This window comes from Accipiter gentilis, chromosome 29 (genome assembly GCF_929443795.1).
Source record: "Accipiter gentilis chromosome 29, bAccGen1.1, whole genome shotgun sequence".
Taxonomy (NCBI): domain Eukaryota; kingdom Metazoa; phylum Chordata; class Aves; order Accipitriformes; family Accipitridae; genus Astur; species Astur gentilis.
Window position 1 is genome coordinate 4,851,396 of NC_064908.1, and position 23,398 is coordinate 4,874,793.

At 48.6% G+C, this 23,398-nt stretch overlaps 1 protein-coding gene across 3 annotated transcripts; it reads right to left on the reverse strand.

Moving 5' to 3' along the window:
• Window positions 1–8,377: 8,377 nt before the first annotated feature.
• On the reverse strand, window positions 8,378–23,341 carry LEMD2 (LEM domain nuclear envelope protein 2). Of its 3 annotated transcripts, none has more exons than XM_049833306.1 (9): window positions 21,669–23,341; window positions 20,296–20,336; window positions 19,508–19,583; window positions 18,179–18,255; window positions 17,451–17,530; window positions 14,946–15,091; window positions 13,789–13,890; window positions 13,595–13,697; window positions 8,378–12,400 (listed from the first exon to the last, which is right to left on the reverse strand). In XM_049833306.1, the coding sequence occupies exons 1-9, from the start codon at window positions 23,287–23,289 to the stop codon at window positions 12,250–12,252; spliced, it is 2,397 nt and encodes a 798-aa protein (XP_049689263.1). In that variant the 5' UTR covers window positions 23,290–23,341; the 3' UTR covers window positions 8,378–12,249. The 3 variants fall into 3 exon arrangements, with proteins under 3 accessions (XP_049689263.1, XP_049689264.1, XP_049689265.1); XM_049833307.1 differs by lacking the exon at window positions 21,669–23,341 and adding an exon at window positions 20,892–21,496; XM_049833308.1 differs by lacking the exon at window positions 21,669–23,341 and adding an exon at window positions 20,473–21,496.
• Between the last annotated feature and the right edge of the window lie 57 nt (window positions 23,342–23,398).

Here is a 23,398-nt window from a genome sequence, read left to right on the forward strand (position 1 = left end):
CTGGCTTCATACTACTGAGGCAGTAAAAGCAGAGGAAGACACTCCAGACCCCAAACTAAAAGGGATGGGTTAAAAATAAAATCATCCTTTTGAGGACTGGTCCATGTTCCTGCAGCCCTCAAAAAGGGGTGTGCAGAGCCCTCGTTTCCCTGCCCCGTTAGCATGGGAGACTTTCTCCTTGTTCCTCCAGCTTCAGCACAGCTTGGGGAGTTTTGCATCCTACTTTTGCTAGCAAAACCCCAGTGCAGTAGATAATAATGTCTTTGGAAGATCTGTTTCTCTCTAGCAAAGCCCCCGGGATGTGTTGCGGGGTGAGTGACACTACCTCTGCCGACCCCAAGCCTTGCTGGGGCCGGGGCCGCACCATCACCCCCTCCTTAACCAGGAGACACAGAAGAGCAGAGGGATGGTGGTACCTCCCTGCTCATGCCAGGAATAAACCTGGAGTTTCCCATCGCGGGCAGCCAGGGGCCAGGCTGCTCCGGGGTCTCTGCAAGCAGGGCAAGGCTCAGCCTTTCCTCCAGAGCCAGCACTTAGATCCCGACCTGGGAGCTTTAACCACTGAAATGCAGCGTATTCCTCATCCTGCAACAAAGAGCCAAAGCTCTGCTGCTTAAATTTCCCCTTCACGCTCCTCCTGCTGCAATTAAACCACCAAGCAAACAAGCACTCAGTGCAGGTGCCCATTTTGGTTTTCGCCTGGAGGAGTGGGATGACGTGGGTTGAAGGCAAAGAAGGGCGAGAAGAAACACTCCTACCTTCAAAGCATACGGAGCAACTTCTTTACCTTCCCCAAGGTGTTTGTTTCCCCCCCCCCCCCCCCATTTTTCTATTCTTTCGTCACCACACACTTTGGAGAGGAATTTCTACTCTACAATTATCAGCCCGTACCGGCACGAAGGGAACAAAGCCAGGCCACTTAAACAAATGCTTTTCAGCCAGGGAAGAAAGCAGCTCTTCAGAGCTTTTCTAGAAGTTAATAAAAGCATTTAGCATTTTGTTAAGTTGCGGCAACTCTTAAAGAGGATTTCTCCCTTGAAAGCTGTAGGTTTGTTGTGTTTTTTTAAGTTTTTCCCTCCTCCCTTCCTTAAAAAAAAAAGGAGAAAAGCAAAAAGTGAGCAGATTTGTCATAACACCTCTTTGGAGCAGAGCACGCAACATGACTTCAGTTCAGTATTTATTGCTTCAGAGACAGTCCAAGGCTGAACCTCAGCTGACATAACACACAATTCTGGCAACCTTGGATTTGTGAAGAGAGTTGGGGAAAAAAATCCCACAATTTGATAAGGCTCTTATTGTTTTCTTTTAAGCAAAACTTGGAGCAAGATTTGCAGTAAGAGAAAGGGGCTCTTTTCTTTGAGTTTTTGTTCTGAAGCAGCTTGTCCGTTCGGAACAGATAAATGTTACCGCAAACACTTACTGAGCTGCTCTGAGCTACTCTGAAACAAGACACTCTTAAAATAAATCACTTCTGCTGGCTCAGGTTATCGTGAATGCCAAAAGATATTTACGTCACTAAAAATACACGGAATTACAGATAAATCTGTATCCTCAAAAACAAAACCAGAAACCTTGAATATTCTTCCCCTAGCTAAAAAAAAAAAAAAAAAAAAAAGCAACCCAGGCACTGCAGATGAAGATGAGTCAGAAAACATTGGGGAAGGAAAATACAGAGAGCTCCCCTCTCCAGAAAAAGAAACCAAGATACTTTAAAACATCTGCCTCTCCCTGGCTCTTCTCCCCGGTGACTGTCAGAACACACCACCTTCCCTTCCAGTGCATCGCAGCAGCATCGCTGGCCTGAGCCAGACTTTATTTTCTAACGATCGTGTATGTGTAACGAGGACCTGCCAGGCTGATCGGCACCGGCCAGGTCACGGCTCTGCCGGCAGCACGAGCCAGGGCTTGGGGGGGGGACGGATTGCCGGGTACCGTTACCCGCTGCTCTGCTCTCAATTAGGGCCAAATGTCAAAAGAGTCTGAGCTAAACAGGTTGTTTATTCCCAACTCTAAGCACAGCCAAAAGAAATCAAGCAGATTAAATTCTCTAATCTTTAATTAGTGCCTACTCCATCCTGTCCCAAGCAGAACCGTTGTGGCTCCGAGTCTGACGTGGGAGCAGAACACAGACAGCCCAGCCCTAGGAGAAAGCCCATGCCTCGTAAATGCCTGGAGTCCTCTTAGCAGAAATACTTTGGGATATTAAAAAGCAAAATCACTTTAAATACAAGTGCTCTGTCAGCATGGGACCACATTCTTAGGTCTTACATATCGTTGTCAGCACCTTCCCCTCTGGGGGACCCAGCTCTCCGGAGCATCCCAAAGCACCGTGCTGTAAAATTGGGTTTCAAGCACTGCAGGGGGCTGCTAATTTTATTTTTTTTTCTTCATTAAAAGGTGAGAAAAGAACATAGCTGTTAATTTGAAGAGATGTGTGTATCCACAGCTCTTGGTACGGCAGCTGACCTGGAACCAAAGCCAGCTCCTGCACCAAGCACCAGCCCAGCCCAAGAGTGAGGTGCGGGTGTGTTTTGCAAAGCCCCGTTGCCCCATTTCCCTTCAGTCTTTGGCCTCGTGCCTCCAAAATCCACAACGCCTTGGCCATAAGGAAAATCCTACCAGTTCCAGCTCAGCACCCATCCCAGCACAGCTCGAAGCAGACTCGGGCTGTTTGCACGGACAGGCAAGCGGCTGCAACCCTCAATGAACCTTCAGGTCTGCCTTTCCTGCTCTTCCCTCGACTACAGCCAAAGTCAGAAATAGTTGCAGGGCAGCACCATGCTGGGAGCGAAAAGCTCAGGTCTCGGCAAGAAATCCAGCTCTAACCATCCTGCCATAAATCCTTATGTGCAGAAACCCTCAGCTCTTTTATCTTACATTTCCTTTCCTGAAAGAAAATGATGTTCGTAAAGTTGATGACTGGTCCCCACGTCCCTCGTGAAGAAGATGCAAAGATTCAGTTTGCTGCACTGATGGATTTATTTGGCTGCTTTGCAAGAAGCAGCAGGATCTATGGGGAGGGATAGAAGTCACATTATCTTGGGCTGGCAGGGTGCTGACAGCCCCCTGCCCACCCCCCAGGACATGGTGTGGGGCAGCAGCGGGGCTGGCAAGGGCTGGGCTTCCCGGTGGGATGTGGGAACGTGCCTTTGGACCGCGGTAGCAAGCTTGGGGCTGCCGGCAGCACCGCAGGACGGGGGGACGCGGTGCCACTACATCCTGCAGGAAAGGGCACGGGTCCCCTCGCCCCCCTGCCCAATTTCTGCCTTTCACACCACCAAACACCATCTGCCCTTTTGCCGAGCATCCCCGCGCTTTCCGGCAATGCCACGAGCACAACAGAGAACCAAAAACCACCAGGCTCATTTTTTGCGGACCCCGTGTTGCTCCAGAGGTTCACACCAACCCCCCAGGTGCCGGCTGCCCCTCTTGCTCCCGTTCCTTCCCGCAAGCCACGGCTGTGCTCGGAGCCTTCCTAATAATATCCCACCCGCTCTCCAAAATCCAGTGCTTGTTCATCCTGCCTGTATTCATCCTGCCCTGGAAGGCAGCCGGTGCTGATGCAGAAGCCACCCTGGACCTCACCTGCTGGGTTTATGTGGCCGGTCCGGGCTCAGCGGCGAGTGTGGGCTCAGGGTGCTGCCTGGGCTGGGTTTCTTGCTGCTTCTCAGTGTGGTTCAAGTAGGAGAAATGAGGGAGCTGGGGGAGCCTGCGGACATTTGGTCAATCACCTGACTGCTGCCGCCGGTGTTGGCAAGCGCCTGGTATGTCCAGCTGACATCTGAGCTTTAACGGGGGGAGAAACACCCTTGGGTGTTAAAGGAAAACAAAGCCGCGTGTGCGAGAGGGCTGAGGATGAAGGGAGAAGGGGCCAGCCATGTGGTAGGCTTTCCAGAAAGCACGGCCATGTTCCAGCCACCTTGTGCAATAGTCTGTCCAGAAAAACAACTGGTGCTTTTTTCCAGCCTGTTTCCCACCGTACCACCTGCAAAAGCCCCCCCCACAACCAAGCTCGGCCCCACCGGTGTTTATCACCTCCCTGCGGCAGAGAACAGGGGGACGGCAGTGGGAGCGAGATGGATACCGGCTTCCCGGAGCTCCAAGCAAAGAAACCCATCGGCTCTTTGCTCTCTGCGTGGAGGGAACGTGCTGGGGTGATGCAGGGGAGGACAGGGCAGAGGGGCTGCCATTGCTGGAGGGAGGTGGCAAGAGGAGCTGGGATGCTGTGGGACAGACCGAACCGCTGAGCTAAAGGGGTTTGGCAAAGAAAAGTTATTTATGGCAAGGGAGGGCAGAGCATGGGGCAAAGGCATGAGGCGAGACCAGTGTTTGCCCGAAGCTGGGCAGCAGGGGAGTGGATCAGGGAGCAGAGCCCGCAGCCACCCAGCCCGGACCCTGCCAACAGCCTCGTGCAGGGAAAACTGACACCCCGGTGCTTTGGGACCGGTGGGGGGAATGGAAAAGTCCCAGGGAGCTTCCTGCCAGGGCCGAATTGTCTCCTCCAGCGCGTCAAGGACAGCACATACCCCCCTCCACCCGCTTCTGGGCATCCTCTCCAGCGTTTGCCGAGAGTAGGCGTGCTCCGGACACGCCGCACCAGCTCGTGCATCCCAGGAAGACAGGACCCATATATTATTTAGGGGATCCAGGCATTCCCCAGGACAAGAGGGGGTGGTTCCCACTCTCATCCGCCCATCCCAGGAGACTAAGACCAGTCCCCAGTGATAACTTCAGGACATTAGCAAAGCAGAGTCCATGACTGGGGCCCCGCGGGCTGCAATAGGAAAGGTGCTGGGAAGGCTTTGCAGCAAAACGGCAGGAGGTTGGGAAGAAAATGTCGATGTTGAGATAACGATTGATGGATGTGGTAATTCTCGCTAACTGAAGGGGAGAAAACAGGTTCATGAAGACCAGAGGGATTGAACTGATGGTGGGAGGCAGAGGCCAAGATAAAAGACAAGGATGAAACAAAGACCCTGATTCCTGAGCCCTGACTTCACTCTGCTTTATGCTGGAAAGTGCTTTTTTTTTAAAAAAAAAAAAAAAAAGCTTGGTTTCTGAAGGGAAAAAAGCTGACGTGGGTGCTCTGCAAGGCCAGCCATGGTGCATTCCCTGTCAACAACTTCTGAACCCATTGGCCAATCTCAGCAAAACGCAACAGAAGTCTCAAAAACTCGGGGTATAAATTCCCCTAAGGTACCTTGCTGCCTTCCAGCAATGGGTTGAAACGTCCCCACAATTTGTCTCTGCTCGGCATCACCTGCACCGCGACAACCCCGGAGCAGCTGGAGGCCAGAGCAGAGGACAGACTGGGAGTAAAAAACAGAGGGCTGGGGGAGACTGAGCGACTTTTCCAGTGAGGGTGCCTTGCTTGGCCATGGGGAACACGTTCCCCTCCTCCTCCTCCTCTCCACCATGTCATCCCTGACTGCGTCCCCTTGGCCGAACAGCTGAGCTATAGGTTATCCTTAAACATCGCTGCTGTGGGGTTGTGGAGAACTCGCACTTGATAAGGTATCCTTGGTGAGAGATGGAGGTTTTCAGTTTAAGAGGCAGCAGAGTGAGGAAGAGCAAGCCTAGACCTGGGGCTTTGGTCACAGCTGGGGATGCCGGTGCAGACCCAGACCCGGCTGCTGCCTTCTCCATCCCACCTGGGCTGTGGTCCCTGCTAGGCTTACCACCAAACCTCCTGGCTCTTCTGGGACAGGGGTACCGGTGACAGCCCAGAGCTGTCCCACGGCTGAAGCACCTCTTGCCTTTCAGCAAGCCAGGGGAGATCGCTGCAGGCACCAGCTGGCTCTCCTGTGTGTCTGGAAAGGGCTCAGCATCGTAGGACGATGGTCTGTGGGCCACTGCTCAGCATCACGGACCGTCCCAGCAGCAGGAACATGCTGGTTCCCAGCATCTGCTTCTCCCTTCTCCTGTCCCCCAAGTGAGGCTGGTCTTGGTGTTTCCTCCTCCTTTTCCAGGACGGATGGGGCAGAGCAGGTCTCCAAGCCAGCTCACCTTCACTGTGCCCACCACGAGGGTGGCACAGGCAAGCAGTCCCGAGATCCCTTACTCTGTCCTTCACGCGCTATAGCGCATTGCTCCAAAAGCCCCTGAAAAGAGAAGCCAAGCCAGTATGCAATCCCCAAACACGTCAGGCTTTAAATCTAATCATTATTGAGCTGGTAGGAAGGGGGCCAGGCCCATGCTGGGGGGTCCCTTGGGCTCAATGAGAGGCAGGACCGAGCACCCAGGTTTGCCCTGTGGCCCCAGGGAGCCCAGCACGGGCGGCCGGCTGCTGCGGCACATCACCGGTGCACACCTTTCTCCTTTGCAGAGGCCCGTCCTGCTGGATATCATATGTATTTTTAATGCGTGTGTTAATTGAAGCAATCTCATTTTTATGTCGGGCGTATTGCCGGGCCAGGAGACATGTCCTTTTCAGTTATCGCTCCATTAAAACAAGCACACGGAGAATGCCCAAGCCAGAGCCCGTGAGCGGCTGCGGGGTCCCCGCGCAGGCAGCTGGGCTGATTGCCGCTGCCGAGCAGCCACAGAGCTGCAGAGGCAATTACTCAGCCTCTTGTAAAAAGCAGAGCACTCTGAGAGCAACCCTGTCTCATATTAAAACTATGCTAATTAGGAACTAATTACGGGCACAAAGATATTATTACCCTTGGCTAGCCTGCAGGCTGCAGCCTCGGTCCTGACTCTAAACCTCTTCCAGCCCGGCACGGACTTGGGGCAGGGTGGGCATGCTGTCATTAAAAAAAGTGGAGGCCAAGCCTCGAGTGAGCCAGGACTGCCAGGTCCCCAGCTCCCGGGTAACCTCAGCACCACCCAGCCTCATCCTGACATGACCTGTGCGGGGCCCTTCTCATATGAAAGGACTAAATTTATATCTTGGGAGAGCTGGAATATAACTGTGTGACTGAGGTGAGACAAGGGGAGAGGATTGCCTTGGACATTGAAGAAAACCAACAAAAACTGCCGAGGACATGCAGGGAGCTGGCACCGACCCTGTTGTGCTGCCGCCGTCCTTTCCCCTCCTGCACAGACACCTATGGTGCAGGTTTTTCCCCTTCCCACCTCCAAAGGCTTTGGACCATCCTTATGTCTTTGCTGTTTTATTCTCCGTTCTCTCCCCAGCCAGGCAGCGGTGCCAGACGGGACCTGCACCCATGGCACGGTGACACCAGGACAGCCACCCCCCAGGCCAGGCTGGGTCACTCTCTTGCCCCAAGCCAGCCCCAGGGCTGGAAATGCCCTTTGTGCTGCTGATGGGTGCTGGGGCCTCACCCATCAGCTGGCAAACACAAGTAACCCCTTGTCGAGGTGTCCTTGATGCTGGTGGTACCTTTGGGAGCCCAGCTGGGAGCAAAGCAGGAGCTGCTTTTCCGGAGGCAGTATGGGGATCCCCCCAGGACCCATTTCTGAGCTGTTTTACATGGGAGTGGCTCAGCAGCACCCTGCAAGCCCAGCCCTGCTCCCAGCCCCCCTGCCAGCAGCTCCTCCCCACCCTAGGGTGTTTTCCTCCGCTGTTGCTGTTTGGATCCCGGGAGCTGTTTTGGAGCTGGGGTGTAAACACAGAAGCTGGCCCTACAGCAGGGCGAAGTGACACAGGGCAGGTGGTCTCCTCCGTCAGAGCGGAGATCAGCGGAGGCTCCCGTGTCCTCCTGCCACCCGAGAACATGTCCCTGGGCAGCCGCTGCTCTGCCAGGGGAAGGGGGAGCATGGGGGGGCTCCCACGGCGCAGAGCCCACGCTCTGTTCCTGGGTGAGACAAGCTCGAAGCCAAGCAAGGTTTCCACAACCCACTGGGGTTCTCCTCATTTCGGAGAGCCAATTCAAAGCCACCCGCGGGCTTTGCATCAGATCGCATCAGCCTTACAGAAGCGTTCCTACAAAAATAACGTGCTACTCTGAGGTTAGCACAGGGGTCCGGTCCCTTTGTTGGAGTCTGCTCTGCAGCTGCTGGCAGCCCTCTGTGGGGTAGGGAGGTGCGGACAGGACTCACACCTCGCTCTCTGCTGTAGCAAGGGTCCATTTATTAATGTGCACAAACCCCTTTTGCATCACCTACCCGGAGGCTGTTCTTTAAAGGTTGAATGAAGTCACGGTGGAAATCCCAGGGCAGGCATTGGGGAGTGATTGCTTCGGACAGGGGCTGTGCTGGAGGGAGACGCCTTCGGGCAGGACTCACTGGCCGTGCTTTTTCTTCTCCGGTTCACGTTGATCTTTCCAGGAGAACTGGCACAGAGCCCTGACTCCGCGCCCCATAAATAAGGCACAGCATCAGCTGTCATGTCAGCAGGAGACAAAACATTTAATGTGAAAGGCTTTAAATGGAAGCAGGAAATGAAAAGATAAAGGGCAAATTTTATTTTAGATTCCTTGTTGGTACATATTTTCCTTTTTGACAGTAAGGGGATGCGATAGCTTTATCAGACCACCGCTGGAGAATTTATTTATAGAAACTTAATACTTTGCAAGAAAGTGGGAGGGGGATGTTAGCAACTCCGGTTGAGCGAATGCAAGTTGTAAGGGGAGCAGGGCAGGGGGATGAAGAACACAGCTATTCCGTCTTCTTTGAATGGACCTGGGGTTCTGGGAAAACTGCTAGTACCACAGAAATTATCAATACAGTTTGTACAGAGCAAGCAGGAGCTTCGCAGTCAGGGTGGCATGAAACTAGTCTCTGCTCTCAAGATAGCAAACGAAAGAAGGGACACAGGGGGAAGACTATCACAGAAAACATCATGGCAGCTTGGTTGAAAGCAAACATCCTCTGGCACATGTAATTACACCAAACTGAAGACTATTTCCTTACCTTGAATATATATCAGCTGTAACTTAGCAACCTACACTGGGTAAAAGCATCTGAACAGGAGTGCAGGTTCAGAGGAGAGATTTAGCCTTGCATTCCCTTTTGTTCCCATACCTTAGCAACAACTCAACGCCAAAGAGGAAGTAGCCAGCTCCCACCAACTTCCACGGCAGCCACCGAGCCAACCTCCTTCTGTGCTAGTGGAAATCTCCCCCTTTGTCACCCAGACCTACGTTATGAAATTAATTAAACATTTCTCTAGCCAAACACAAGTGAGTCAACCATGTCCACAGAAGTTACACAACGATGATTCACGGACTACTCGTGCCGTTGCAGGAGTAGACTTTGAAGAAGTTGAGACTCGCAGTAGCACATATTCTGAGTCACTGACACTCAGGTGAGAGAGGAATTGAAAACGCTCAAGGAAACGAACCATGAAGTCAAGTCAGACTTGTCATCAAGACGTGCTTATGTGTCTTCTACTCACCAGGCAGCCTTGGAAGCCTTGGGGATCTGGTAAATAGGCTAAGACTTGACTTCTTACCTTTTTCCATGACCCATATCCCCGCTTTACAGAGCTTTGTAATAGCCTTGCTTAAAGCATATTAACCCTTGGGACACAAGGTGGGAAGCGATGTGTCCAGGACAAGCAAGAACCTGGGAGCAAGGGCAGGAAGGGACATCCATCCCACTGCAGCACCGTATCCAACACTTCCGTCATTACTTCCCAGTCTTCTTATACCATCACCTGGCACTTCACATCATGTCCCAAAAACCAGGCAAGCTAACCACAGCCTGAGGATGCCACAACACAAAGGATCAGCAGCTTGGACCAGAGTCAAGATTTTCTGCAGCAGCTGTTGACTTCAGACACCCAATGTGCGAGGGATCTGCCTTTCAGAGAATGAGTGCAAAACACATGAAGCTTGAGGCACTCTCATTCACTTACCACGGAGTTATTGCACCATCCCATTCCCTGCTTTAAATAACTGCTTTATTATGGGCCACAGGAATACTGATCTACCTGCTAAACTAATATTTAGTTTCACAACCCTCCAAGCCGTCAATCTCTACAAAATGCTGCTAAACAAGCTAACTGCTTTTCATACACACCTCTGCTTAATGCCAACTATTCCCAAAACAGATTTAATTTGCAACCAAACACTTCAGACTGCTGGCTATTGCGCCGAGATCACCGAGCGTCACAAGGATCCACGTTGTCTCATTAGGCTGTCATGCAATTCCCATGCCATCTTCGGTCTTATTCTTAGAAACTGTGAGCTCTCCAGAGCAGGACCTGTTTGATCTGCCTGAGCGAAAGCGCTTGGAACAATCTGTGACTCCTCAATAAAAATAAAGGTAACAAATTATTTGTAATAAATTTATTTTATATATTGATTTACAGAGCTAAACTGAACATATAAACAGCACCAAGCCAGTGAAATTTATTCTACAAAAACAAGTTTAATACAAAAAAGATGACTGCAATGCCTGACTCTTCACTTCTGGATTTGGATGGTTAAAAAAAGCTAACCCAAACCCCACAAATATTTTAAAAAGGCTTAAGAACGTAGGCACCGGTGTTTGCAAAAATTCCTACTGCAGCAGTGACAATCTCGCTACAACATTTTAGAAGAATCAAGGCTGCCTTCACTTTATCCCCTATTTTATTAACAGTGGAAGAAGCTGGTCATTGTCTTGAAGACAGCTGTTGCATCTCCTCTTCCATTCAAATGCCCTACACTTGCAACCAAAAAGAAAATACAGGGTAAGTCAACTCCACGCAGGGTATTTCCCATTTAATGGGAAAGATCTCCCCATGTTTTGTTCCTGGAGAAATCTGCTCTCTCCACTCATTTTAGTTGATGACCACCAGCAGGAGGTATGTAAGGAGTCTCTGCAGTCCTTCCACAGCAGCCTGCAGGGTACATAGGTGGAAAACCCCACCAAAGCCGGCAGTGGGGCAGAGAAGTGCAGACTTCATACTGGGAGGTGAGCAGGGACTAGCAGAAGGAACCAACCTTGTACGTGGCATCACCAGCCTGCAAAGCAGGGAGCAGGGCTTCGGCAGCCATCGTAAGCTAACCCAGAGCCTGAAGAGGAAGTTCTCCATGCATCCAGCGTCAGAAGTGAATGAAAGCATTCACACTGTACCCATGACGCTAAGGAGAACAACATCCACTGGTTACCCGGGTTCAAATCAATGCTGGCTTCTTTCTGCAGGTTTTACTAGCTTATGCCAGAAATTAGTTTGGTCCCTGCTGTCTTAGTGGTGAGCTGGACGGCTGTTTTACAATATTGGGAAGAGTAGATCAGCAGTATCTCTGCCTAGCCTAAACTGCCACACACTGGTGCTATTTTCTTTGAAACAAACACTCATTTGCTGGACATAAAAAGAAACTTAAGTAACCAAATTATTATAGATACAAAATACAACGCCTGTAGCACAGAGGATTCATCGCTGCTCCTTGTACCTATTGTGAGGCTGCAGGAACATTGACTTGGCAATCCCTGTACTGACACTCCAAGCGTGGTACATCTCTGCTCTGACATACAGCACACACATTGCAGCTGCCCAGGTTAAACATGTACATTCAGCCCTAATAGCCTTTCCAAAGCTGCTCTTTAATAGCCCATGAAGCAGTCCCTTTGGCTGTAGCCACAAGAAAGCGCTTTCTGAAGCTTCCTAGATCCTTTATTTTCCGCCCAAATTCCCCCCACCCCCGAGAAATCATAAAGCACAGAGACTGCAGACTTAGAAGTTATAACAGGGTCACAACCACTCCTCCATCCCACCCAACCCAGCCCAAACGACCAAGGCACATCAGACTGCCCTCCCTCTAGGACTACCTTCACCTGCCTTCCCCTCCATTTTTAAAGGGTGAAGCCGACACAAACAATTTCCTCGCTAGGAAGCAGCAAGTGCTTTCATCAATGTTTTTGTACAGATAAAAACAAATTCTAATAAAATGCATCTTAACTGCCACCCTAATGTTTCCATGGGAAATGTTAATCTTCTTCAAACACATTCCCTGATGGACGTTGCCACCAGTTGGCCTTTGCAGAATTGAGGTCAAATTTTAAATACCTAAGCTTTGTCAGAGAGATCCTAAGTCCCTTCATATTAGGTATGCTTTTTTTTTTCCTTTTTAAAAAGTTGTTCTAGGTTTGCTTCTCTACGGAAGCCAGGTATCTGCTGGAAGGCTAACTTTGGTGCAATTCTAGCTTCCCACCAGCTCAAGCCCATCTTCTTTCCAAGCCAACATTATTGCCCTGAAGTTTTGTGTGTGAAGATTTTCAGAAAGAAGAGCAAACAGATATGCACAATCCCCAAGCCTAGGAGATTAGGACCATGACCTGCTCTTTCCCACCACCAGAGAAGGGACTGTTCCCTTGCAGAGGTCCATATCAACAGTTGCTCAACTTCGCTCCTCCTCAGTGCTCTGTATCTGAGACGTAAGAAGGTTGAGTCCATCTCCACACAAGCATATCTTCTCCTGCTACTCTGTGCGACTCTGTCTGAATCCGTGACTCATTTGAAGCCAGAAAGTCCACAGCTCTCTCCCAGACCCGCTTCATTTTTTTTCTGCAAGAAACAGCAACAAACAAAATAAATTAGAATCATATCCTCATTGTTCCTTCCTGCTTACAGCAGTTGTGGCTACTGATCAAGCTACTGCTAGCTGCCTCCTGTTCCCTGTGCAGACAGTAAAGGAGATTAAACCAGAATTCTGGTTGAGAAGCGATTTCAGGCCAGGACATGAAAACAGAGGTCCTGCCTGGGTTGGGGCAGGGGCTGAGGGGAAGGAAGAAGAGACTCTCTGTCAGTACCAGTAATAGATGACTGCCCTGAATTTCAAGCTCAATTTGTATTGCAAAGGGACTCGATTAGCAAATTGCCCTCATCCTTCCTGCATGCAGAGAGATCTCAGACCAGGGAGGGCAAACTGAAGTTCACCCCCGTTTTGAATCAGTGTCTAGTAACTCTGGGCACCACACACACAGAGACAGGTTTGAAACAGCTGAAATTACCACCAGTAGGAAAGGAGTTTTGGGACTCATAAAGAGTGTGGATGTTTAAGACTTTGCAGCACACGTAGGGTTCTGTGCCATAGCAACATTTAACCAAAACACAAGAAACTTTCCTGCAGAGATGGAGCAAGTGGCACATAAACCACCGAGAACCAGGCTGCAGCCCTCTGGCCCCACCACCCAGGAAGCAACTATCTCGAGCACAATTACTTTTTGAAAAAGCGCCAAAACCAGCCATCTCACTTTATCTCCCTTTCAAGCTGCCCAACTCAAACTGGTAACTTTCCAGGCAGCAACATACACAACCACTTCAGAAGAGCCTCCCAATACCCTATTCAACTCATGGGAAGGTTTGTTCTGAAAAGCAGAGCACCTGTCGGGAGGATAAGGTACGATGGCCAAGAAAGAGGATAGCATCCTACACACATTAGATGAAGGAGAGAAAATCAGATGCTCCATGCCCAAGCAAAACAAAATCCAATTACTGTTTGATAGAACAATGACAATACACCTGTGTGACTGCACAAAATATCAGCCCAGGGACTGTCACATTAATCTACAGCAGGTTAAGACTCAGCCTGAGTTATGTCAAAATCCTTTATAAACTGAAAGGCCAGACACACTCTTCTTGCAGTCCAGCTTCCCATCAATTGTCTGCTCATGGTCTGTTGCCCTGTAACTGCATTTTTTAGCTGTGCTGAATAACATCATGCTGACAGATCTCCTTAATGAATAAAATCCAGCTCACCTGCTTTGAGGAGGGATGAGGCTGTCCCGAACATGGAAAATGCCAACATAGGGGTAACGCTCCAAATTCCGTTCCCATTCCTTATAGTGGTCCTGGACAACAGCTGGAGGACAAGAAGACAGAACAGTGAGAGACCTCAACACTGTAGAGAGGAGAACAGGGCTACTTGCATTTACAGAGCTACTGGATTCTACCTATGATCTTCTTCACCATTTCATACATGGCTTGTTCTTCTTCCTCCATCTTCCGCCAGCGATACCTAAGGAAGATTAGGATCCCCCAAAGAGTTACCAGACCTAGAAGAATAAAAACAAATGGAATTCCATAACTGACAGACATGTACTTGCTGGATGCTAGCAGTTTTATTTCTGACGCTGCCTCTCCCCAGAGGCAGCTTTCACTCCCTGCTACCCAGGCCTGCTTGGAACTGAATCCAAGCAATTAATTTTGTTCACTAGTGCAGCTGTACCCCACAGAAACCTTGGTACTGACAACATCTGCAGCAGAAGAGCACACATGGATGTGGAAAGAGGTGGTCGGAAGGCCTCGTCACAGGTTTTTTTTTCCCCCCAGCACCAGAAACCTCAGCACAACCACAGGGCTTCAATTCTCTAAGTCCCAGAGCTATCTCTTTGCTAGAGGCCTCCCCCACAATAATCACTTAGGAAGACTGTCAAGCTTCACTGCTCCGAAGATAGCTGCTTGATAAGGAAATAAAGCCTGGGGCTCCAGCACCAGCCCAAAATTCAGGAGATCTATATTGAAGGTTTAGCATTGACAAATGCCCCCATTACGACATGAGCTAACTTTAGTATCTCAGTCTCTACAATAAACATAACTATCCCCTTTCACCCCCACCTTGTCTGGCTAGATTATAAACTCTTCTAGTCAACACTCATCTCTGGTTATCACCTCGCTCAGTAAGACCTCTGTCTCAGCTGGGGCATGACAGACTATTCCAATAAAACCTCTAACACTGAAATGCTACAAGTCATTATTAAAGAGGCTACAAGACTTTGCAGCTTAGTGTAAGAACAGAAAGAAAACCCGAATCTTTTAGGTAGGTTAACACACTTATTTTGCAGACCATAGTAATGGGTACTTGAGGAATACCCAGAGAGCTAATCAGCTTGCTGATTTAAAGTACATGTTAAGCACTCACAGCACAAGAGCAGGTCTACAGGTCTCCCTCTGCTGCCAGAACAAAGGTTAATTAGAAATTAACTCATCAGCAGATTTATTTCACCTCTGTTAGTAATTTCATATGTCTGGGAGAACATTTGTGCCTGCACAAGTTCACCTCTACAGCTAGCAACGGGAGAGAAGCTGATTACTAACACCAATTACTTACACCAGAAAAACAGGAAAAGGTTCATAATGGCAGTGACCACCGCCCGACGGAAACGGCAGCCGAGCCCCATCTGAGGATGGGCTGATTCGAGACAGAACACTTCCTCCACTTTGGTAACTGGTTCCGAAAGGTCTCTGCCTTTCAACCTGATGGGAAGAGACAGAAAATCTTCATTGAAGAGAGCAGACACTCCAACTGCAGTCTTTAATCAAGATAGGAAGAACAAACAGACTGCGGATGCAGTAACTCGTTCTGTACACCACATAGAAAATACACCAACATCCTTGCAGCTCCTCTTTCCAGAACATTTTGGGACCGGCTGCTTAGCAAGGAATGGATATGGCTTTAGAAAAGGCAGCAGGGCTGGAACTCCCACTGGTAAACTGAAGTCTCCCTCTGCAGACTCTTTGACAGCACCTCTCAGCGTGCAGAAGATTAAACTTTAAATTGGATTCCCACCTCCCAGCACAGAGAAATGGAAATGTTTACTGAGTCACTCATCAGCAATTGCAGAGAGAGCAGTTGAGGGAGACTGTGAATGTCTGTGGAGGTTGTGCTGTTTTCCTCAGTACAGATGAGCATAAACAGTTTAGCTAGAAAAGTGACAACGCATCAACTGTATCTGCAGTGAGAACAGACACACCCTCGGAAAGCATTCATGGCAAAATCGATAACACATCCTCCTGCAAAATCACTTCTACACACCTGCTGTGCTATCCGATATGCTTTTAACTCACTTCTTTATATACAGATCTACCCTGATGTGGTTTCCTTATTAGATACTCTTAGCCAACAGGCATCAAGTAATCCAAGTGAGAGCCATCAGATTCAGAGCAATTGGACTAAAGGGGATTTTATTTTTTTAAGCTACTAATTCATTCTGTGTTTGCAATGAATAACCTATTAGACAAAGATGTTTTCTGAATTTACTAGTACACAGCTCACAAACTGCTGACAGCTTGTATTTGGTTACTGGATTCTACAGTAGCTGGAGACACACTGTTGTCTCCCACCCCCTTGTCTTATTTACAATCCAAATTGTAATTCCATGAAAATATTTAAAATATGCAGCAGAATCACCCAGTAGAGAGCTCATTTTCAGCTATCCCTCTCAGACTAGCGCCTAGAAAAATAATCTCGTGTAGCATTTGCTAAAAATGCCACCCGCAGGTTTTTAAGCATGCTGAACACTCATTCTGCACGCTATGCAGACTTCATGAAAGTTGATCCTTTTGGCCAACAGCCGGCAGAGTTGCTAATTATGAAAATAAAAAAATGGGACTGTATTGTATCACACGGCTCATGACATGAGCAGTACTCCTGTATAAAAATATGAATTTGAAAACTCTGGATCCCAGCGCACCTACAAATTCAAACGTGCCACTAAGGAAACTATGTCCTGTCCTGGGAATTTGCCACACATCAGTAATCAAAGCAGTAGTCACTGTCTGATCCTTAGATCACAGCAGCAGCTGCAGAAATTTTTTAGAGAAAAATCGAGCAGTGGGAATTCATACAAGCTATGCCCACGAACTCCAGCATTACTACTGTTAAAAGTCGTTTAATCAGAGATACATTTAGCAACGTTAAAACGCAAACAAATGTTAGACTTCAGAGTTAACACAGACTGGAGGCAGCCCACACTTCCCGGAGGAAGATAATGATGTCTGGAGACTCTGGATAACAGTCTTCCATTAGGTTATGGCCTAAATGTTGTATTTTTTACCTGAAAAAACTAGTTTTTCTGTTATTTCTCATACACTGAAGAGACTGCTAGCCAAGAAACCCAAGAGAAAAAAGCCCCACCGACGACTGACCAACACCTTACGTAGTCAGTCAGACCATTCATTTTAACATGTACTGCATGTTCTGCCAGAAAGACAACTGACACTAAAGAAAAGATACCATTCAACAATCCATTTTTCTCTCCTCCTCATCTGGACTTGCTCCAAAGGATACCAAAACATGGGTGATGTTACCTACTGAACAGGGCGCTTTGCTGTCCAATAAACCTTTTGGTCAAGGGATGCAGCGCCACACAATACTCTGTCTACAGTAACAGTACTGAAGAAAAGGTATCTTGGGAAAAGCAAGTATATGGGCAAGTCTAAGAAGAGTACTGTAGTTGCAAGACCATGGGCAGGACACCAGGAATACCACTTCTAAACCTTGCAGGAACCACAACACAACCGTTGATAGCCATAAGCAGCCCTGACCTCAGATTTACACCTCATCTGCAAGATGGCACGTTTGTGAACGCAATGTCCCCCAGCGCAAAGGCTGGGAAACAGACTCCCAAGGAATGAGCTCAGTTGCCAATTTTTGCTGCAGGGCTGTACTTTTCATTTGGAAGCTTGCCCAGCAAGCACTGACAAAGCCAATCCCAGATTATCTTCTGAAATCTAAAGACGTATGGGAGCTTTTAGGGCACACCACAGAGGATGTCAAATTACATATCAGCCAACACCGAGAAACATAACTTTGACACAGTGGGCTTCCACTTACCATATTCCTAAATCCTTGTTACTGTTTAGTATCCAGTGCAGGGCAGCTTCAAACTTCTGTGGGGAACTACCAGTTATATTCTGTTCAGAAGAATCCATAAGAAGGTTAGTTCTCCATTCATTTACAATACTGAATAACATTATTTCATTACAGTAGTGGGAGAACTCATTCTATGCTGTCTGTCCCAAGGTTAATTCTTATCATGATTCTGCAAACTGGAGGAAGGAGAACTAAATCCGAAGGTCTGTCTGGACTAAAGTCTTCTGACTATGGTAGATGATGCATGAAGCACTCTGTGAAATAACACTGTCCCAGACGGTTAAGACTAACCACTAAATACAACATAATCTTACTGGCAGTTTACCATGAAAGAAATGGAATGCTAGATCAAAACAGTCTGTCTTCTGACACTTTGGGGTATAGAAAAATCCTTCTTCTGCCCAGCCCTCAATCCAGAGAAATTTCTGGTTTCAGAAGACTGATGACTATGGTGAAACAACAAACCATTAAGTTAGATTTACAGGGGCTGAATCAGAGATGTAGGAGAAGATTATTTTCAAAAGAACTGCTGAGAACAGGACTGGCCAAAGGGGAAGTTAGAGATACGGGAAAGAATCAAAACAGGATGAGGAAGTAAAACAGATGGTGAATTGCTTTAGTATCTATTATTTATTGCCTTATAAGAGGCTAAGCACTGTTATAACAATAGCTGTTCACAGCCTACTCACCACCACGTGATCCCTCGCTTCACTAACCCAAATGCACTTGCTTTTTAGATTCTCAGGGTTTCCGCATTCAAAATTACCTGGTAAAAAGTAAAATAGAAATAATGTTTTGAAAAAAGCCCTTGAACAGTTCAGAAATACAATGAACTGTCTGGAAATGCTATCCTTTAAAATCGGCTATAGCTCTGGGCAAAATGATTACAAGGTAAGATTGATACTGTAGGCAGATAAGATTATGACTATTAATAAAATGCTCAACCACTGCACATAGGTTGGATAAGGGCAATCAAACCTCATGCTTCAGTATGTGAGCTACTCAACACAGAATGAGGGGGGGAAAAAAATGCTGTTTCTCCCCCCTGCAGAGTACATAACCGCCTCTCTGACCTCACGGCCTGCAGAGGGGCTCTTTCCATCAGGTATCAAACACTGCGGTGCTAGAGTTAATGATCAGCATTCAAAATGCTTCTAAGGAGCCTAAATCACATCTCTACCTTGCACCCAGGCAGAGAAATGCTAGCGAGGAACTAGATCTTCTAAATCTTGCTTCACAAAGTTGAATAAACAAGTGCGCTAAGAGACTACGCAAAACTGGTGGAAATTCTGCAAGTGCTGAGGTCTGATTTTGAAAAGATTTAGAAATTCTGTGAAGCTTAAGTATCTAAAGGCTTCAGCCTTGTTGAGGTCTGAAATTCAGAAAACGGAACTTAAGCACTTTTACCGATTAACACTGTTATACCTCTTGCTGAGTAAGTTTCTACTCATACACTGAATTTCTAGCAGCCTTCTCCAACACAAAATACTAGTTAGGGACCAGATTTGCTCATATGTAGTAGAGACTGGCTGAACTACTGTGCTTGGTTAGCTCCTCAGCTAAGAGAGCCTGTCTTACTCTGTATTGAGAGAGGCACTCACATAATCAGCTGCCACATTTCAGCAGAGAGCTGGCAATTTCTTAAATCCCTTTATTTGTACGAACAGATCAGCTTATGCTTATTGGCTCTGAGTGTCTTGAAGACAATTTCAAGATGCTGGTAGAAAAGAACCATAAAACTGAATATTTCTACCTCAAATTCCCAATATATCAAGTGCAAATAAGGACCACTCCACAGGAGCACAGTGATATGAGTGCATTAGCTAAGCACTATTCAGAATAAAAATAAACACATCTTTTCCTATTTTTCTATTACCTGACTTTCTCAGAGCTCTTCAAGTGGAACTGACTGTTCCATAAACCCCTCTCTTCAAACTGAGGTTAAAAATGTCCAGACAGCTGGGAGAGGCAGTTTGCTGAATGCTCGTAAGTGTTTTATAATGACAACTGGAACTTACCAGCTTGTATGGACAAGTAGTTATACAACTCCTGCAGCACGTTCATTATTATGTCCTTCTGTTTAGCTCGACAGAACTGAAAGTCAGAAACAGGTAACAAACACAAATAGAGTGGCAGCAACAGGACAGTGGTCAGACTAGCTAAAAATATCAAAACAAAATACTAGTAGTGGGGTTTGGCTCAGTCATGCACCACTAGTTCAAATTAAACACACCTGCAGCAAAGACCTACAGCTTCCGAGTCAAAAGCAAACTGGTGGCAATTTCAGAGGATGGACTAACTCCCCCAGCCCATAGCCCAGATTGCACCACCAGACATCCCCTCTGACAAACCACAGATGGATTCTTTGCCTCCAGAACATCACAGGAGATTAAGCATAACTCTGAGTCCAATACAAAATTTTCTCTCTCCTGATAGTATATTATGATAAAAGAAATAGGGCTGTACAAACACTTTATGATGGAGTTCAGGGAATTAGTTGGATTAAATCTTGTATGGTTAAAGCTGAACACAGCTTTACTGCAAACCAGTATCACTGCTGTTACAACTATTGCAGAAATTGATTCACATAATTGGGAATCTAAATTTTTATCTTTGGAGTCTCATATACAGTCCTAATTTAATCTGGCCCATTAATTCCAACTCATCAAATCATATATTTTCTGTAAAACGACAGAACTGATAATTTTACAGTGATACTGATATTAGTGGAATTTACCTAGTATAATTACTCTTCTGTGAGAATCCCCTATCCACAGTACTTGAAGATAAATAAATATATGCTTACATCATCCGTTCTTTTGTCACAATCCACAGGCAAGAGATTAACTATGAGAGAGAAGAGGAGGGCGAGTTAGCTGGCTGCAAAACATGAGCTTTGATCAAGAAAGTAATTATCTTTTTAAAAAAAAGGTTCTACTTTAAAGCTCAATGCTGCTATTCTTAATCTCACTCTACACAGTACCTTGCTATGCAAATAGCGCATTCAAAGCACTGCTTTGGTAGGCAGCACTGAAAGCAAAACAAATAAAACAGATGCAAATGATGAACCTTGTTCAGCTGGAAAGTAAAAACTGGGGTCTGAATGTTTTAATAGCTCCTTTTAAGTAGATGTTTCATGCTCCTCTACTACCTACTGCTTTGCACTGATCTTTTACAATCTAGTAATGCCTTTCGCTGCATGCCATGGTCACCTGAAATATCACGGTGATAACAGGGATTTAAATCAAGCCTCCTCAAGGCAAAAGCAGAGGATTTATTTTAGTTGGAGCTGTTAGCTCTGCAGATTATGGCCTCTGGTTTAACAGACCCCTCCCGCCCCAACAATTGGATATACACTGGCCACCAGTCCACCACGCAGTACTTCCTAGCAATCTTAATTACCTGAGAATTTAAAGACTTTCCAGCTGTGATGCAAGATTTCCTGCTTCAAAATACTATTGGTTTTGAAATATCTAACCAAGTTGTAAAGGGTGCATCAGAAATTTACTGACATTGGACAGTTTTATTCTGACTTTGAGAAAGCAGGAAACAGCTTTCCCAGCCCATGCAAAGTGCACAAAGACCTACAGGCACAGTGTGCCATGTTTCAGGACTCACACCTTCTCAACCACATCCCAAACCCCTTCTTCCTTCAGTTCAAAGCCATGAAGTGACAATATTTCCATCTACTCTAGCTGAGGAACTCTGCTTTAAAAACCGGGTGATGGGGAAGCCCCTTTTCACTTCTCAATGAAGCTTTGCCACACTTGAAGTGCTGAAGTACCAGTTCAACAACTGTACTTCTCACGTGGCCAAGATAAAGGGCTGTGCTGAGCAGAAGCTAACATTAAAAATACACAACAGGCAATTACACAGACATTATGTTACACAATGGGCACTCATAAAATACATCCTTGGCCAAGCAGGAATGTCACTCTCCATAAAACCCATGGTTTTGAAGAACCGAAGGCCGAACTCACTTGAAAAAAAGCACGCACATGACTTACTTTCCATGACTAACAACGTTCCTATGGGCAAGGGGAGATGGAAATGGGGACAGAAGCAGAGATGTCAAGTTATGGCAAAGAGAATGATAAATGCGATGGAAATAATAAAGGGAGGGCAGAAAAGAAAGGTGAAGAATAAAGTCTAAAACCAGGATTAAACCAGTGCACGTACAGTTCTCCTCTCTCCTGTCAAGCCAGCCTGACCCAATCATCTTCACCGCGAGGATGCCCAGAAAAATCAGCAGCAGCACAAAGCTGGCGAAGCAAAGGAACTGGGAGAGATAGTATTCAAGGCCTTTGCCCTTTCCTTCTGTCTGCTGCTTGGGGGCTGACCGCAACAAGTGAGTGCGGGAGGTTATTCCCTGTCCTGCCCCCGATGCTTCCCACCGGCTCCCTGAGGCCACCCCTGTATCGCCCATAGCCCTCCATGGGAACCGCCGGATCAATCCCCCTCCGCGGCTACCAGGGTTCAGATCCCTGTCTGCCTCCTTCCGAACACTGGAAGCCAAGTCCTCTTTCCCTCTCCCAAACTGGTGACTCAAAGCCCCAGGTCCTGCCGAGGTGCCCCAGTGGGTGCTGGGTGTCACCTCGCTTTCTCGCCTCCAGAAGCTGTTAGAGAAGAGCCCCTTCCTTTCTCCTGCTGTCTCCCACTGAGCTCGGGAGCTCTGCCCCCCAATTCCTCCTCCCGACATGCCCCAATGGCTCCTGGACTTTAGACCCTCAGTCTCATCGCTGGAAAGGGGTTTGGAGCTGAGCCCCCCACTCCTGCCTGTGGAGGTACCCCATGGGGATGTGGAGCTCAGGCCCCCAGCCCCATCCAGGGATGTGCCTGACCCAGCCCTGATGCCAAGTCCCCCACTTCTCTCTACAGATGGGCTCCACTGGGATGTGGAGTTTGACCCCGAAAACCTGTCCAGGGATGGCCTCAACCCAGTGCTGAGACCCCCACTTCTCTCTGTTGACATGCCCCACTGCAACGAAGAACCTGAGCCCCGAAACCCATCCAGGGATGGCTCCGACCCAGCGCTCAGCTCCTCACTTCTCTCTGTAAACGTGCTCCACTGGGACGCGGAGCTTGGCCCCCGAAACCCATCCAGGGACGCCCCCAGCCCAGTGCTAAGGCCCCTGCTTCTCTCTGCAGACGTGTCCCACTGAGACATGGGGCTCAGCCCCCCAGACCTATCCAGGCATGGCTTCGACCCAGCCCCAAGCCCCCCACTTCTCTCTATGGACGTATCCCACTGAGAGGGGGAGCTCAGCCCCCCAAACCCACCCAGGGATGCCCCCAGCCCAGCCCCGGCCCCCCCACTTCTCTCCACAGACGCCCCCCACTGCACCGAGGGGCTCAGCCCCCCAAAGCTGTCCCGGGACAGGCCTCCCTCAGCCCTGGAGCCGAGTCCTCCGCCCCGGCCCGGGGGGGACCCCCGGGAGTCCCCCCAAGACAGCCCACCACCCTCCCCAGACGTCCCCCAGTGGGACGCGGGCGGTTGCACCCCTTCCTCCTCTTCCTCCTCCTCTTCCTCCTCCTCCTCCTCACTGTCGCGGGCGGCCCCGACGGGGCTAAGGTTGAAGCCGGAGCGCTGCCGTGAGGGCGAGGCCTGCTGCGGCCTGGCGGGGGTGCGGGCCGGGCTCGGCGGTGCGCCGTGGCCCCTGCGCTTGGCCGCCGCCACCTCGGCCCGCAGGCAGCCCAGCTTCTTGACGTAGACCTTGCGGGTGGTGGCGGTGATGGGCCCCGGCCGGTAACCGAGCGCTATCAGCTCCCTCCGGAGCTCCGCGTCTGTCAGGTCCGCCATAGCCGCGGCGCTGACACCAGGCCCCACCGGAAGCGCTCTGCGAGTAGGGAAGCGCGGCCGCCATCTTGGGAGGGGCCCGCCGCACCGCCCCCCCCACCCTCGGGCGGCC

Coding starts and splice junctions, on each gene's coding strand:
- LEMD2 (XM_049833306.1), bottom strand. CDS start 23,289: ATGGCGGACCTGACAGACGCGGAGCTCCGGAGGGAGCTGATAGCGCTC. Junction 15,092..17,450: donor AACAAGGATTTAGGAATATG/GTAAGTGGAAGC, acceptor TCTTCCCATCAG/GTTGAAAGGCAGAGACCTTT. Junction 13,698..13,788: donor AATGGTGAAGAAGATCATAG/GTAGAATCCAGT, acceptor CTTGTCCTCCAG/CTGTTGTCCAGGACCACTAT.